This window comes from Heterodontus francisci, chromosome 16 (assembly GCF_036365525.1).
Source record: "Heterodontus francisci isolate sHetFra1 chromosome 16, sHetFra1.hap1, whole genome shotgun sequence".
Classification (NCBI taxonomy): Eukaryota; Metazoa; Chordata; class Chondrichthyes; order Heterodontiformes; family Heterodontidae; genus Heterodontus; species Heterodontus francisci.
The window spans coordinates 80,790,842-80,806,030 of record NC_090386.1 but is presented as its reverse complement, the minus strand read 5'-3'; the positions used below and the strand labels follow the sequence as shown (position 1 = coordinate 80,806,030).

General features: G+C 38.9%; 1 protein-coding gene across 5 annotated transcripts in view; it reads left to right on the top strand.

The window, feature by feature from the left end:
* Positions 1-14,726, top strand: part of osbpl2b (oxysterol binding protein-like 2b) — an 86,068-nt gene extending 71,342 nt beyond the window's left edge. For all 5 annotated transcript variants that reach the window (XM_068048443.1, XM_068048441.1, XM_068048442.1 and 2 more), the window contains 8 exons: positions 291-473; positions 1,659-1,766; positions 5,920-6,009; positions 6,296-6,419; positions 6,960-7,088; positions 11,140-11,263; positions 11,654-11,744; positions 12,665-14,726. In XM_068048443.1, the coding sequence (XP_067904544.1) occupies positions 291-473; positions 1,659-1,766; positions 5,920-6,009; positions 6,296-6,419; positions 6,960-7,088; positions 11,140-11,263; positions 11,654-11,744; positions 12,665-12,767 (952 nt within the window). In that variant the 3' untranslated portion in view covers positions 12,768-14,726. The remainder of the gene's footprint in view (positions 1-290; positions 474-1,658; positions 1,767-5,919; positions 6,010-6,295; positions 6,420-6,959; positions 7,089-11,139; positions 11,264-11,653; positions 11,745-12,664) is intronic.
* The last annotated feature ends 463 nt before the right edge of the window (positions 14,727-15,189 follow it).

Genomic DNA, 15,189 nt, shown 5'->3' with positions numbered 1-15,189 from the left:
TTTTTATTTTTGAATTATTCTAAGCTAACAGTTCGCCTAAGAGTAACAGCACTTGAAAAGTAACCAATTTGTTTTGAAGTAATTTTACGATGTCTTAATAAAAAACTAAATGCAGTTTATTTTAACTATATAGCAACTGAATAACCTCAAAATCTGGTGATTTGATTCCTATTTGCAATTATAGATATGCTGAATTTAAACCATTTGGAAAATGTCAAGAATTAGGCCATTTCTTTTTACCAGTGAAAGCAAAATGTTTTTGGCTTAATGGTTTTGTTTTCTTTTGGCAGGGATGATCTGAGATTTAGGTTTATATCTGAACAGGTTAGCCATCACCCACCAATCAGCGCATTTTATTCGGAAAGCATTAATAAGGATTTTGTTTTCCATGGTTCTATCTATCCAAAGCTTAAATTTTGGGGGAAGAGTGTAGAAGCAGAACCACGAGGAACTATCACATTAGAGCTTAATAAGTAAGTATGTTTATAATTTGAGAGTGTTTACTTTTCACCCCAGCCCCAATATTGAATAATTGAATGAAATATCTAACAGTTTTTAAATACAAGAAAAAATATAATTTGCTAAAAGGATTATTAACATTTCATGCAGATTACCTGAAGAGCATATTGCTGCAGACAATTTTGCTAAAGTCTTCCTATTAAGTCTATTATTATAATGAATATATTAAAATTGTAACTTCCATTTGGATAAATTGTCATTCTGTAATTTTGAGAGGTTATTCCTATGATCATAATTACATATGGTTTGGGAGAAAAGACCACTGGTCTTTGAAATCTCTTATCAGGTCCTTTACTAGGATGTTAGATTTATTTCCTTTCCCAACAGGAGTTCATCCAGTCCTGGGAAACTAAAATAGGCTCTGATTTTGGTTTACGCATCAGCCTTGTGGACTCCCTCCAATATTTCTATATTTTTCCTCTATTAGATTGTATTTACAGTAAAGAAACTGGTCAGTCGGCCTAAGCAGTTCCTGTTGATGATTATGCTCCACACGAGCCTCCTCCCATCTTTTTCTAACACCATCAACATATATCCTTCTATTCCTTTCTTCCTCGTGTGTTTATCTAGCTTCCCTTTAAATGCATCTAAGTTAATTGCATTAATTACTCCTTGTGGTAGTGAGTTTCACATTCCAACCACTCTCTGGGTTAAAAGAAACGTTTCTGCTGAATTCCTTATTGAACTTATTGTGGAATATTTAGGGCCCCTATTTCTGTTCTGGTCTGCAAATGGAAATGTCTTTGTGTCTGCCATCAAAACCCTTGCATAATATTAAAAATCTCTATTAGGTCACCCCTCAGTCTCCTCTTTTCTAGAGCAAAGAACCCCAGCCTGATTAATCTTTCATGATATGAAAATTTGCAGGATTTTGTTTCGGAGACAACAGCTGCAGAATTCTGAAAAATGCTAAATGCATATTAACTGTAAATATGTGAAGATTTTTATTTTAGTAAGCTTAAACTATCCTAATCCTGTATTAACGGGGAGGCATGTAGAATGAGTAGTGGTGGAGGAACATCCAATGTACATTTTGCTTGTATACAGGCCACTATCAAGAAAAAAAATCTATTTCACATTCTGCTGCCGCTATTGCACAGAACAATACATTGTTGAAATTAGTTGCTTTGTTCTTTCAGGCACAATGAGGCCTATAGTTGGACAAATCCTTCATGTTGTGTACATAATGTAATAATTGGCAAGCTATGGATAGAACAATATGGAACGGTAGAAATCACAAATCACAGGTAAGCTTAATTAAAGAACAAGTAAGAGTACTACAAAAGCAAAATATTGCAGATGATGGAGAAATTAAATTAAAGCAGAACATGCTGGAAATACTCAGCAAGTCAGGCAGCATCTGTGGAGAGAGCAAGAAAGTTAATGTTTCAGGTCTGATGATCTTCATGGACCTGAAGCACTAACTCTTTTTGCCTTTCCACAGATGCTGCCTGACTTGCTGAGCATTTCCAGGATTTTCTGTTTCCATTCTTTGAGTATTCTTTCTGAATTTGCTAATAATTTGTTAGTCTTTCTATATTTGTAACCTATTCATGTACCGTCATAAAATAGTTGATTTGTACAAATAATTTTGTGATTTGACTATTGTGTTTGTTAGGACCAGGTGAGAACGGTGTCTAGGGGTCCCAGTCTTAGTGTAACTAGGTTTAATTTTAAACACACCGTGTTTTTAGCTCCCCCGCGGTGAATCCTTGTTCACCGCTTTCCAATTATAAGGCAAAGAAACCAGCACTTTCTTGGGTTTAAAGAAGAAAAGTTTGAAATTTATTAAACTCGAACTTAAACTCTAATTCGGTTGACGCTTACGGATACACGACGCGCCCACACTAGCATACATACGCGATATACACATGCAAATGGAGACAGAAAAGAGCAGAAGGAAAATGAAGTGGAAAAATTTGAGGCAATATATGAAGAGTTTTTGTTACAGTTCTTCGAGCTCACTGTAGAGTCCTTGATTGTTGGGGCCCAGTATTCTTCTTAAACCTTGTTTGCTGTAGGAAACTTTTCTCTCTTGGGGTTCATGTGTCTTCAGTGGATTCAGAGGCTTGTGAGAAAGAGATGGGAGTAGGCAGGCGAGAGATCTCAGCCCAGGAGCAAACAGTCTTTCTGCGCAAACTGTTTGTACAAATTCAAAAAACTCGGGTTGCCCACAGGTTAGTCATGTAACTAGCTGGTTTGACCATGTCCATTTGTTTGTTTGGCCATCTTAGCAGTTAGCCTAGAATGGGAGCTCCCCCACCTTCAACGTCTGGTGATGAAAAGTCCACTGTGGGTTGAATGTTTTAGGGAACGGTCCTTTGTGCTTTCCAAGCACTGTCTGTTAATATGCAAATGTCTTTCCAGCCAAGATCTGGCAATTTTTTTAAAGGAAGCCCTTTCTTCACTTCAACAGTTTGAAATTTAATGTCCATGTGGTGAAATTAATGTGCCTCATGCTTGGCAGGTGGGGGCCTGCATGACAGTGTTAAATACAAGATTGCCTAGTAATTGGTAACTTGTAGATAAGCCAACTTATAAGCAAACGAGTGCTATTTCTATAGATGTTAATTTGAAGAAATGTTTCTGACCTCATGATGCTTCTCTTGCCTCACTCTGTTCTTATCTAATTTGAGCTCAACAAGGTGTTTGTTTTTTTAAACAAATCTGTTGATTTTCTTTTGTTGTCCAGAACCTGCATAAACAAAAATGCTTCAGATTTTCAGTATCAACTATGGGCCAGACTAATCAGCTATTGATTGATTCCTTATTTTTGAGACTCAGTACCATAATCTAGATTCGTTGTTAAAATCTTCATGTAGAGATTGAATAATCTTGGCCAACAAAAACAAGAAATGCTGGATTCACTCAGCAGGTCTGGCAGCATCTGTGGAAAGAGAAGCAGAGTTAACGTTTCGGGTCAGTGACCCTTCTTCGGAATAATCTTGGGTCATGCTCTACCTCTTTCTGCCTTAATATATTATTTTTTTCTACATGTAAGGTAGACTCGTGCACAAATATTTTTAGTTTTAATTTAAAAGGCAGACAGAATAGGGTATGAATCCAGCTTGGAAACTTGGGAACTTGATCATGAATCTCCCTGCAGTTAAAATTTTCATTTGCTCTAAGCTGCATAAATGTGAATTATCACACTAACATGTGTCTGATTTTAAACTGGCATCAATATAACATGATTAGAAATATATAATCATGCAACACATAAGGAGACCATTTGGCCCACCATGCCATGTGAAAGAGTTCGCAATTAGCCACACTCCCCTGTTCTTATCGCTTGCCATTTTTTTCTTTCCAAGCATCCAATTTCCTTTTGAAATTTACTTCCACCACACTTTCAGACAATGCATTCCGGTCATCATAACTTGCAGTGTATTTTATTTATTATATATATATTTCTCCTCATCTCATCTCTGGTTCTTAAATCTGTATCTTCTAGCTGCCAATTCTCTTGCCTGTGGAAATAGTTTCTCACTATTTAATCTATCAAAGCCCCTCATGATTTTGAACACCTCTGCTAAATCTTCCCTTAATCTTTTCTGCTCTAGGAGAATAACCCTAGTTTTTCTGGTCTCTCCACTGCTCCGTTAGTGATTTCTATTCCTGACTCCACCTGAGTATCAAACTATGCAATTTTTTTTATCTGTTCTTGGTATGTGAGCATCGTTGGCAAGGCCAGCAATTATTGCCTATCCCTAATTGCCCCTGAGAAGGTGGTGGTGAGCCATCTTCTTGAACTGCTACAATCCATGTGGTGTAGGTACATCCACAGTGTTGTTAGGGAGGGAATTCCAGGATTTTGATTCAGCAACAGTGAAGGAATGGCAATATATTTCCAAATCAGGGTGGTCTTTGACGTGGAGGGGTACTTGCTGGCGGTGGTGTTCCCATGCGTCTGCTGCCCTTCTTCGAGGTGGTAGAGGTCTTGGGTTTGGAAGGTGCTCGCGAAGGAGCCTTGGCGAGTTGCTGCAATACATCTTGTAGATGGTACACACTGTGCGCCAGTGGTGGAGGGAGTGGGTGTTTAAGGTGATAGATGGGGTGCCGGTCAGGTAGGCTGCTTTGTCTTGGATGGTGTCGAGCTTCCTGAGTGTTGGAGCTGCACTAATCCAGGCAAGTGGAGAGTATTCCAGCACACTCCTGACTTGTGCCTTGATGCATTTGATGATATGAACATGTCTTGGGCAGCAGCTAGAGGAGTTGTGGGAGTGAGGTGAGGAGTGAAAAGAGAGGAAGATGTGACACTTAAAAGCCACCTGGGCTGTAACCATGTTACTATGTTGAACGCTAAAGACTCCATGCTAATTGTCCCCCTTTATAAAATGGCCAGTTTAAATATTACTGCAGAGAAATTCTGATGTCTTTCAGGCCATGACTCCCATCATGGACCCCACTCCTGCTACAATATTAATTTGAATGCTGGTATCTTGCTGGCATCCAGGTTACTTGGAGAAAAGGGGGTGGAAAAAACAGGAATTCTAGCAGGTGACATCATCCCAGTGGCACTCCCCCTTCCTGACATCAGGCAATCAATATACTGGGCAGAATTTATGGTGCTTCCTTCACCATTAGCAATTCCCAACGTGACTTCTTTGAGGTGGAGACCCAGTGCTTCTGTATACCACCCAACTTTCTGCCCCTTCTGATTTTGTTCTGTTTATCCCTCTGAGCACCAAGGGAGTTTGAGGCCTTTGCACTTAATCCAGTTGATCTTGTAACTTATAGCATCACTTGTGTTTGCAGGGAAATTTTTTTAGATTCCTCCATTAAACTTAGAAAGATGTAAATATATACATTTGTATTGAGACTTTTATTTATTTAGAGATACAACATTGAAACAGGCCCTTCGGCCCACCGAGTCTGTGCCGACCAAGAACCACCCATTTATACTAACCCTACAGTAATCCCATATTCCCTACCTACACTAGGGCCAATTTACCTATCAACCTGCAAGTCTTTGGCTGTGGGAGGAAACCGGAGCACCCGGCGAAAACCCACGCGGTCACAGGGAGAACTTGCAAACTCCGCACAGGCAGTACCCAGAATTGAACCCGGGTCCCTGGAGCTGTGAGGCTGCGGTGCTAACCACGGCGCTTCTAAACTCCTACTCTGGGGCGACTCAAAATCTGTTATTGACGCCTGCTGGTTGTTATCTGTTCATTAGGCAAGAGGTGAAACTAACTTTGCTTGAATTCTACATTTGAATTTTTATCCCACAAATGCTATTTGTGCATTAGGATAATTCTTCCGACTAATCCCATGCTCATTAACAAACTAACATTCAGATGATATAGAATGACTGGATATTAATTCCAAACTGCTACTACAATGTTGACCTGGAGTCCTTTACTGTTCTGTATGATGATATCTTGCTTCTCTTTGCAGTACTGGTGAAAAATGTTTGCTGCATTTTAAACCATGTGGACTTTTTGGAAAAGAGCTGCACAGAGTTGAAGGATACATTCAGGACAAAAGGTTTGTTTGAAGGAAATGCACAGATATGTTTTAACAATTACAATTAGTACCGAATCTTTGTACTTGAAAAATGCTTCATTTGGCTATAAAGCACTTTAGGACATGGTGAAAGGCGCTATATATGCATTTATTTTTCTTTCCCTCTCTTTCTATCTCGCTCTCTGTTCCAATAACATGGGACACAAATTTTCCGCTGTAAAAGTCTGGTTCAGGTTTATTTTCTGATGTCATGTTTTGCCCCATCATTAAACTAAAACAATATTGTGTTAATTTGCTTTCTTTTCAGTAAAAGGAAGGTGTGTGTAATATATGGTAAATGGACTGAATGTCTGTGGTGTGTGGACACTAACACATATGAGACCTACAAGAAAAATGATAAGAAGGGTGGAGACCAAAAGAAATTTAAAGAGGTAAGTCCTTTTACTGCCTCTGTGTACTATGGAAATGTAACTTTCTTTAGATGTGTACATCTTAATTTATTTAACTGCTTGTTTTAGTTACGTTAAAACAAACCACACGTGTTGCAGCTTCTCCTGCTCTGCCATTGTAACTTTGAAAACCCATTTTTGCATGTAAATGATATTTCTGCTGAATGTTCATTTGAAGTTATGACTGAGAAGTAGGACAAGCCCTAAGGAAATTTATCCCCTTAATTTTTTTTGATACTGATATTGTTTTCTTCTTTATCCTCCACACACTACCTGAATTTAGGTTATGATTAAGTTCTGGGAATCAATGCAATGTGTAGTAGGAAGCTTTTGCTGACAGGATACTGACCTCAGCCCACAGAGTACCACCTAACTCTTGTTACATACAGAAGCTTTGCTTTGATGATACTATGCCAGTTTGATTTTTCCAACCAGGAACCAAGAGTTTCCAGTCTGAAAGGGTTAGTAATGTGCCATTTCTGGAAAATACCTTTTATTAAGCACATTGCTGATGTGTTTCAGGCAGAAGATGTTGTACGAGCTGAAAATGATGAAGCTGACGACATGCCGGAAATTCAGGAAACTGTACAAGTTATTCCTGGAAGTAAACTACTCTGGAGGATAACTGCAAGGCCTTCGCATTCTTCTCAGGTAAGAATGAAAGTCTGATATAACTTTAAGGGCTGAATTTTATGAGCCATCGATGTCAGGGGTCATTGGTGGGGGGGGTTGGGGAGTGGCCCGTAAAATTCTTCCAGGAGAGGCCTGCCTTGACCCCTGACGTCGAGAAGGCTCCGCTGCATTTATCTGCAGGCAGCAGGACCTCAGCAGGGTTTTTTTATTGGCTGTGGGGATGGTGGAACACGGTTGAAGGGAAAAAGTGACTAGGTTGGGGGGGGAGAATTCAGGGTGGGAATAAAATTAATGTCTGTCAGATTGGCATATAAAACAACCATGGTGGGAGGGTGGTTGGGCCTCCTGCTTTTGTTTTTTAATTAAGACATTTAAAAGGTCATTTCCCTTTAAAGATGCAAATCTCTCATAAAGGGCTTGAAGTCCTTTAAAAATGACACCTACGTGGTGGCGATGGACGCCATTACCGGGGACGTGGTGGCTGCCTCCCCTGTCATCAGGGGCGGCCGCTCTGCCCCCTCCATTTAAATGAGACCCCGCGCATAATATCACAGGCACGGCAGCAGCATTTCCGTGTCGGAAGGCCAACTTCGCAGGGCAATGCCGCACAGCGCGACGCGCCAATAAAATTCAGCCCTAAGTAACATTTAGTGAAATGCACATGTGTGTGCATAGCGTGCATGTAGTGCTTCTGACACTGAGCAGAAGGTTGCTTAACTGCTGAACAATTGAGAAATGTTAATTCACAATTTAAACACCAGTAAACTTATAAAACCGTAAAACCCCTGATGATAAACTATGCTTTAAAAGATAAAATTGGCACTGAGCAGTGTGCAGCTTTAACATTGAGACATAATGTCCTGAAGAATAAATGATCAATGGAATTGTTAAATCACCAATCTTATAGTATACTTTAACTGTTGTGTTATTTAAGCTGCGAGTCAACTGTTCAACAATATTGCGAGTGGTAGCGTTCTGCTCAGCAAGTGGATTAGGGAATTAATCATTGTAACAAAAAGGAGAGCTAATAGTTAAATCACGGATGTTAAGAGGAGTGGCTGTGAGAAGAGTGTCAGTAACTGATGAATCAGCAGTTTGAAAATACTGTTTTGTATTGTGATCAGCTGTAGTGTTCAATTTGATGTAGTAAAACTCTTGGCATCTGCTTGCACTTCCTGTCAACTTTTTCTCTTATAAATTCATATATCCACATTTATAATGGAAACTTATGTAAAATTATTATGCTGCAATCGCAGCCTTGTGCCAATAAAGGAGCTGAAGCACAGGACAAGAGTGTGTAATTATGGTGTGACTGGTTTCCATTATAAATGTAGGCATAAGAATTAATAATGGAGATATCCTTAAAAACAAAAGGGGGGCTAAATTAAGTCTTATGCTCTCCCCACTTTTCAACCCTTCTTTACTAGAAAGCTACACTTGGTTCCTACTGTCCATTTTGAAGTTGGGAGTACATGTAGAAAAACTGGGATTTCACTGGCTGATAAAATGCCTTTAAAGGCTGTTTTTTAAAGTTAATCCAAAGTCCAAACTTGGACTATAGATATGGTTATCTCATTTATAAGTAGGTCAATCTTTTGATACATTTTTACATGTGAAAACCTGGAAGAGAATCTGCTGACTTGAAGATGCCTCTGAAATGCTTGGTGGGTTGAAATCTTGTATTTTTAGTTTTCAAAACTACCCTGATGAATACATATGTCAAACCCAACAGAATATTTGTTAACTTAGTTATGTTACTGTTTTAACATTGTATTGTGATTTTCTAAATGACCTGCAATCAGGCAGAGTCAACATGGTTTTGTGAAAGGGAAATCGTGTTTCACTAATTTGTTAGAGTTCTTTGAGGCAGTAACAAGCAACATGGATAAAGGGGAACCTGTGGATGTGGTGTACTTGGATTTTCTGAAGGCGTTTGACAAGGTGCCACATCAAAGGTTACTAAACAAAATAAGAGCCCATGGCATAGGGGGTAATATATTAGCATGTTTAGAGGATTGGTTAGCTAACAGGAAATGGAGAATAAGTATAAATTGGCAGTTTTCAGGTTGGCAAGCTGTAACTCATGGAGTGCCATAGGGATCAGTGCTGGATCCTCAACTATTTACAATCTATATCAATGAATTGGATGAAGGGACAGAATGTATGGTTGCTAAATTTGCTGATGACACAAAGTTAGGTAGGAGAGTAAGTTATGAAGTGGGCATGAGTTTGCAAAAGGATATAGATAGGTTAAGTGAGTGGGCAAAGATTTGGCAGATGGGGTATAATATGGGTAAGTGTGAATTTGTCCACTTTGGCTGGAAAAATAGAAAAGCAACATATTATTTAAATGGAAATAAATTGTTGAACTCTGAGATGCAAAGGGATCTGGGTGTCCTAGTTAATCAGCATCCTTTACAACGGTACCAATCAGGGTGAAAATATTTTAGCATTTTTTGGGTATTATACCTGCTGGTTATCTCTGCAGGTACAGTTAGTATGCAGGTACAACAAGTGATTAGGAAGGCAAATGCAATGTTGTTGTTTATTGCAAGGGGAATGGAATATAAAAGTAGAGATGTTTTGCTACAGTTGTACAGGGCATTATTGAGACAGTTTTGATCTCCTTACTTAAGAGAATATAATTATATCGGAAGCAGTTCAGAGAAGGTTCACTTGACTGATTCCTGCGATGAGAGGGTTATCTTATGGGGAAAAGTTCTTTTTTTATTCATTCAGGGGATGTGGACGTCGCTGGCCTGGCCAGCAATTATTGTCCATCCCTAATTGCCATTGAGAAGGTAGTGGTGAGCTGCCTTCTTGAACCACTGCAGTCCATGTGGGGTAGGTACACCCACAGTGTTGTTTTTATTGACTTTGTAGCGGTTAGATTAGATTAGATTAGAGATACAGCACTGAAACAGGTCCTTCGGCCCACCTAGTCTGTGCCGAACATTAACCACCCATTTATACTAATCCTACACTAATCCCATATTCCTACCAAACATCCCCACCTATACCTATATTTCCCTACCACCTACCTATACTAGTGACAATTTATAATGGCCAATTTACCTATCAACCTGCAAGTCTTTTGGCTTGTGGGAGGAAACCGGAGCACCCGGAGAAAACCCACGCAGACACAGGGAGAACTTGCAAACTCCACACAGGCAGTACCCGGAATCGAACCCGGGGCCCTGGAGCTGTGAGGCTGCGGTGCTAACCACTGCGCCACTGTGCCGCCCGTTAGATACAACTGACTGGCTTGCTAGGCCATTTCAAAGGGCATGTAAGAGTCAACCACATTGCTGTGGGTCTGGAGTCACATGTAGGCCAGACCAGGTAAGGACAGCAGATTTCCTTCCCTAAAGGACATTAGTGAACCAGATGGGTTTTTTACAACAATCAACAATGGTTTCATGGCCATCAATAGACTAGCTTTTTAATTTCAGATTTATTAATTGAATTCAAATTCCACCTTCTGCTGGGGTGGGATTTGAATCCATGTCCCCAGAGCAATACCCTGGGTCTCTGGGTTACTAGTCCAGTGACAATACCACTACGCCACCGCATCCCCTCCATGGGGAAAAGTTGGACAGGTTGGGTACAGATTCATTGAAGTTTAGAAGGATGAGAGGTGATCTTATTGAAACATATAAGATCCTGAGGGGCCTTGACAGGATGAATGTTGAAAGGATGTGTCCCCTTGTGGGAGAGACTAAAACTAGTGGGGACAGTTTAAAAATAAGGGGTCTCCCATTTAAGATAGAGATGAGGAGAATTTTTTTTTCTCTGAGGGTCATGAGTCTGTGGAACTCTCTACCCCAGAGAGCGGTGGAGGCAGGTCCATTAATGTTTTTAAGGCAGAGGTAGACAGATTCTTGACAAAGAAGGGAATGAAAGGGTATTGGGGGTAGGCTGGAAAGTGGAATTGTGTCCACAAACAGATCAGCCATGATCTTCTAGAATGGCATAGCAGGCTCAAGAGGCCGAATAGCCTACTCCTGTTCCTAGTTCGTATGTTTGTATGTACAATACACGGTAACAGACAAAATGTTCCTATCTCTAGATGTATAATTTCACTAGCTTTGCAGTGATGCTGAATGAACTGGATGAAGAAATGAAGAGTGTTTTAGCTCCAACTGATTGTCGTTTTCGACCAGATATCCGAGCTATGGAAAATGGAAACATGGGTATGTGCATAAATCTAAAAATTGATATTTACCAGGAATAGAATGCATTTTGTTCAACTAGTTGTTTTGAGAGTTCATGCTAATTTGTTTAGATAAAGTGTTAAGACTGTTATATGCTGTTTTAGATTATCTGTTGTTACTGCATGACCTGGGATTACTGAGATTAATGCAGAATCATGCATCTTAATTGTAACCAAAGACATGTTTTGAAATTAAGCCCAGCAAAAACTTTGGAGATAAGTGTGTGTGGTAATCTGTGTTAAGTTGTAGATTTAATTAATGCCAACATGCTAATACAAAGATAAGCCATGAACAAGAACAAATTACTGCAGCTTAACTCCATTCACCAGTTTTTTTTTAACATAATGTATTGGGTTTTGTAATTGACAGATTTTGCTGGTGCAGAGAAAGAAAGATTAGAAGAAAAGCAACGAGCTGCTCGTAAAGACAGATCCAAAAATGAAGAAGAATGGAGAACCAGGTTGGTTTGTTCCCAATTTGGTTCCCAGAAGAAACATGCTCTTAAAAACCTAAGAATCTTTGGGCCCAATAGCCTTTTCTTGTGCCTAAGTCTGAGATTAATGTCGGATCTGGAGTTTATTATGGGATTGGCCAGCTTGAATACATTTTTGTGTTCCTCAATCTTTTTGCTAGAGCAACTCCACCTTGCCTGTCTTTTTACTGAAACCTCCAATACCCTCTCCAGAATCCCAAATCCATTTATTCTGCCTTTTCCAACAGCCTTAACTGATAATTGTTTCCACAAATTTATTACCCTCGGTATGAGAATTTCTGTGACTTCCACTTTTGTTCCTAACTTCCTAATTTTTGTGCCCCAAAGTATTTGAACCCTTCACCAGAGTCAACATTATCTTGAAAACTCAAAAGAAGTCCAAAAATAGTTTAATGCTGCAGACATTGAAATCCATGTTTTATTTCTTTGGATTGAATGAATGCTAAGTGCTTGTATTATGAATTCTATTCTTAAGAGTTGTATTTATTGAAATAATTAGTGTACCATTATGCACATTCATTATTTAAGAAAGGATGAATATACTTTGAAATACACATTGATTTGTTTAAAGCCACTCCCTATGTTGACCCATGTTGTACTTGTAAGCCAAATGAGAGATAGATACTAAATAGCCTAATCGAAATGCTATCTGTAGGTTCAGTCGGCTAAAGCTCTACTTCTTGAACTCTGGCTTGATTGGGATGAAACAGTAACAGATCCATGGGTAAATTGAATTTGCTGGAGGGCTTTCATCTTAATGAGTCAAAGGGGGTGGGGGGATAAAAGCCAGAACCTTGATTTAATTTGTGCAGAAACATTATCTAAAATGTTTGCTTATAACAAAATTCTAATCATTTTTTTCTTTCATTTCTTAATTTTTTCTACAGGTGGTTTCGACAGGATATCAATCAGCACACACGAACAACAGATTGGATTTATACAGGGAAGTACTGGGAAAGAAATTACGAAGATTGCCCTGATATTTATTGAGGATTTTTGTTCTCAAAGTATCGTTGAATGTCAATCAAATGACTTTAACATTTCTACTACTTCTAAATCTTCTACGCTGGTTTTGTCTTTTGCTTTTATTTTGTTTAACTTACACTGATGTTGCTCCCAGAATCTCTTGAATTATAATGTTTATGTGCAATAACCAAACAGAGGTTTTGGAAAATTTCTCCCTGCCATTCATATATAAATAATACAATGCTTGAATTGTTTTGCCAGCATTTCTAATCTGACATAATTGGGTGCTACTTCTGAGATCCAAGGATTACAGTAGAAATGTTTAGTGGAGTCTCTTTCCCCTCCCCCCGCCCACCCTAGATGGCTAATTGAATTTATCCAGTGTGTAACTGAGCCATATAGACCAGGTAGGATCTAGAGTCGATCCCTAGTTTGTGCTGAGTTAGCTGATTTCAGCCGGGGTATGGGCGCTACAAACGACTGTTTCATTCCTGGGTTAGGTGGAGATAAGCTGCCGAGGGGTGATGAGGATAAGCTGCTGAGGAGTGCTCACCCCGATACTGTCCAGTGGCCCCTGTTAGTTGCAGTGTGCATGTGTAAACGATGGGTAAGGCAAAATTGTGTACAAGTGTAAAGCCTCCTATGGTGAAATAGCTTGCAGGCAGTCACTACAAAGGCTCACAGATGGATAATGGTTTCTTGGGTGAAGTACCAGAGAGCAGCTAGTATCCATGAATCTACACAAAGGTGTCTTCAAGAGAGAAATGGCAAGATAACGGAAAAATAGGCTTTTTTAAAAAAGTGCTTTACTGATGCTTATGACTTGAAAACTAGGTACTTGCGTTTTAAATGCTTAATTAAAATGAATCAATATATATGGGTCTGAATAAAGGTTGCAATTCCACTAGAATGGTATAAACATTAACTTTTTTTACTTTTTTCTTATTTGTTTCCCAAGAAATACAATTTCACATTAGTGCAGAAGTTTTGAGCTGTACATGAAATGTTTGCAATTTAATGAGGGTTTTAATAAATGTGTTGGGAGTGGAGAAAGGAATCGGTTCCAAAAAAAAAGTAGCCCTCCATAAATGAATTCCCAGTAACCAGACTATTGTACTGAAGCATGTTAGATGCTTTTCAATGAACCTACAAATTGGTGAAGGCGATTGAAATACATGCAGCAGTTAAGCAGCCTACAACCTAAACAGTTTAATGGTGCCACACACCTTTTAATGTCAAAAAATCTCTCTCAGAAAAGCCCTTTTGTTTTTCCTTTTTGTTACGATACTGAATAAATTTTCTCACTTTGGTTTTGTTGTTGCTTCTTTGAAATTTAGACTTTTTATCTCCCATGTGCTCTTTACCTGAAGTATTGCTGTCTCTGGATGAGCCAGTTTTTTTTTGTTGCTGCCTAGGGCAGCAGAACTTCATGTAATGGATTTCTGTTATTGGTAGTAGATATCTTTGGCAATCCTGTCAGCGTATCAGTGGGCGAGGTATTTTACAAGTCTTAAAATTTTAGAGTTGTAAAAGTACAAGTGTCAGTACTCCACTATCTTTATTCATTCCCTTTTATTTCACCACCGCCACCCCCAACAATATCATCCCTCTCTGTGAGAGTGGCCATTTATTTTACCAATATCTGTTTTGCATTAATACACTCAAATGTAGGTTTTGAATGTCCCCAGATATGTACTGGTTTGAAAATGTAACAATGTCAGGAGCTGCTTGCATCATTATTTATGTGAAGATTTGCAAATCAAAAAACAAAAAACTGTAACTGTGTATGTTTTATTGCCAAAGTGATCTTTATTTTATTTGTGTGTAGATATTCTGAAGCCATAATGTTAAAATGTTATTTCAACTTGAATTCACAGATACAATTTTGTGGAATAGGGAATCAAATTGTACAAAGTTAAATATACTTTCACTGGGCTTGAAATTATGGGAACTTTTGCTAATAAATTAGTGAATTGTACTTACTATTGATTGTTGTGAATCAATAAGCAGGCTAGAAACTAAAGAACAGCAGTAGCAACCCCATGGATGAGAATGAACTGTTGTCTGTTCTCCTGTAAGTAGCACTCACAATTGCCACTTTTATGAGTATAAAGATCACTTCTCAACTTCACCTTGTTTAGCCCTCCAGAAATCTACAGATCATTTTTGTGTTTATGTTGTGGGAGGAAAAAATCTGAAACATTATGATGGAGTAAGTGGTTTTCAAATATAATCAGACATTTATAAAATATCTTGAGAACTGGGAAATTCTAAAGTTTGTTTCCCAAATTGTACTGAAGTACAGAAGTACTTGCAGGGCTACAAGACGTACTAAAAACAAATCTTTGGATGCAACTGTCTGGGGAAATATACATACATAAATATGCATGGATATACATACACACCAGCCTGTTTCAGGTATAACCTAATCAGTTCTTGGTGCTCT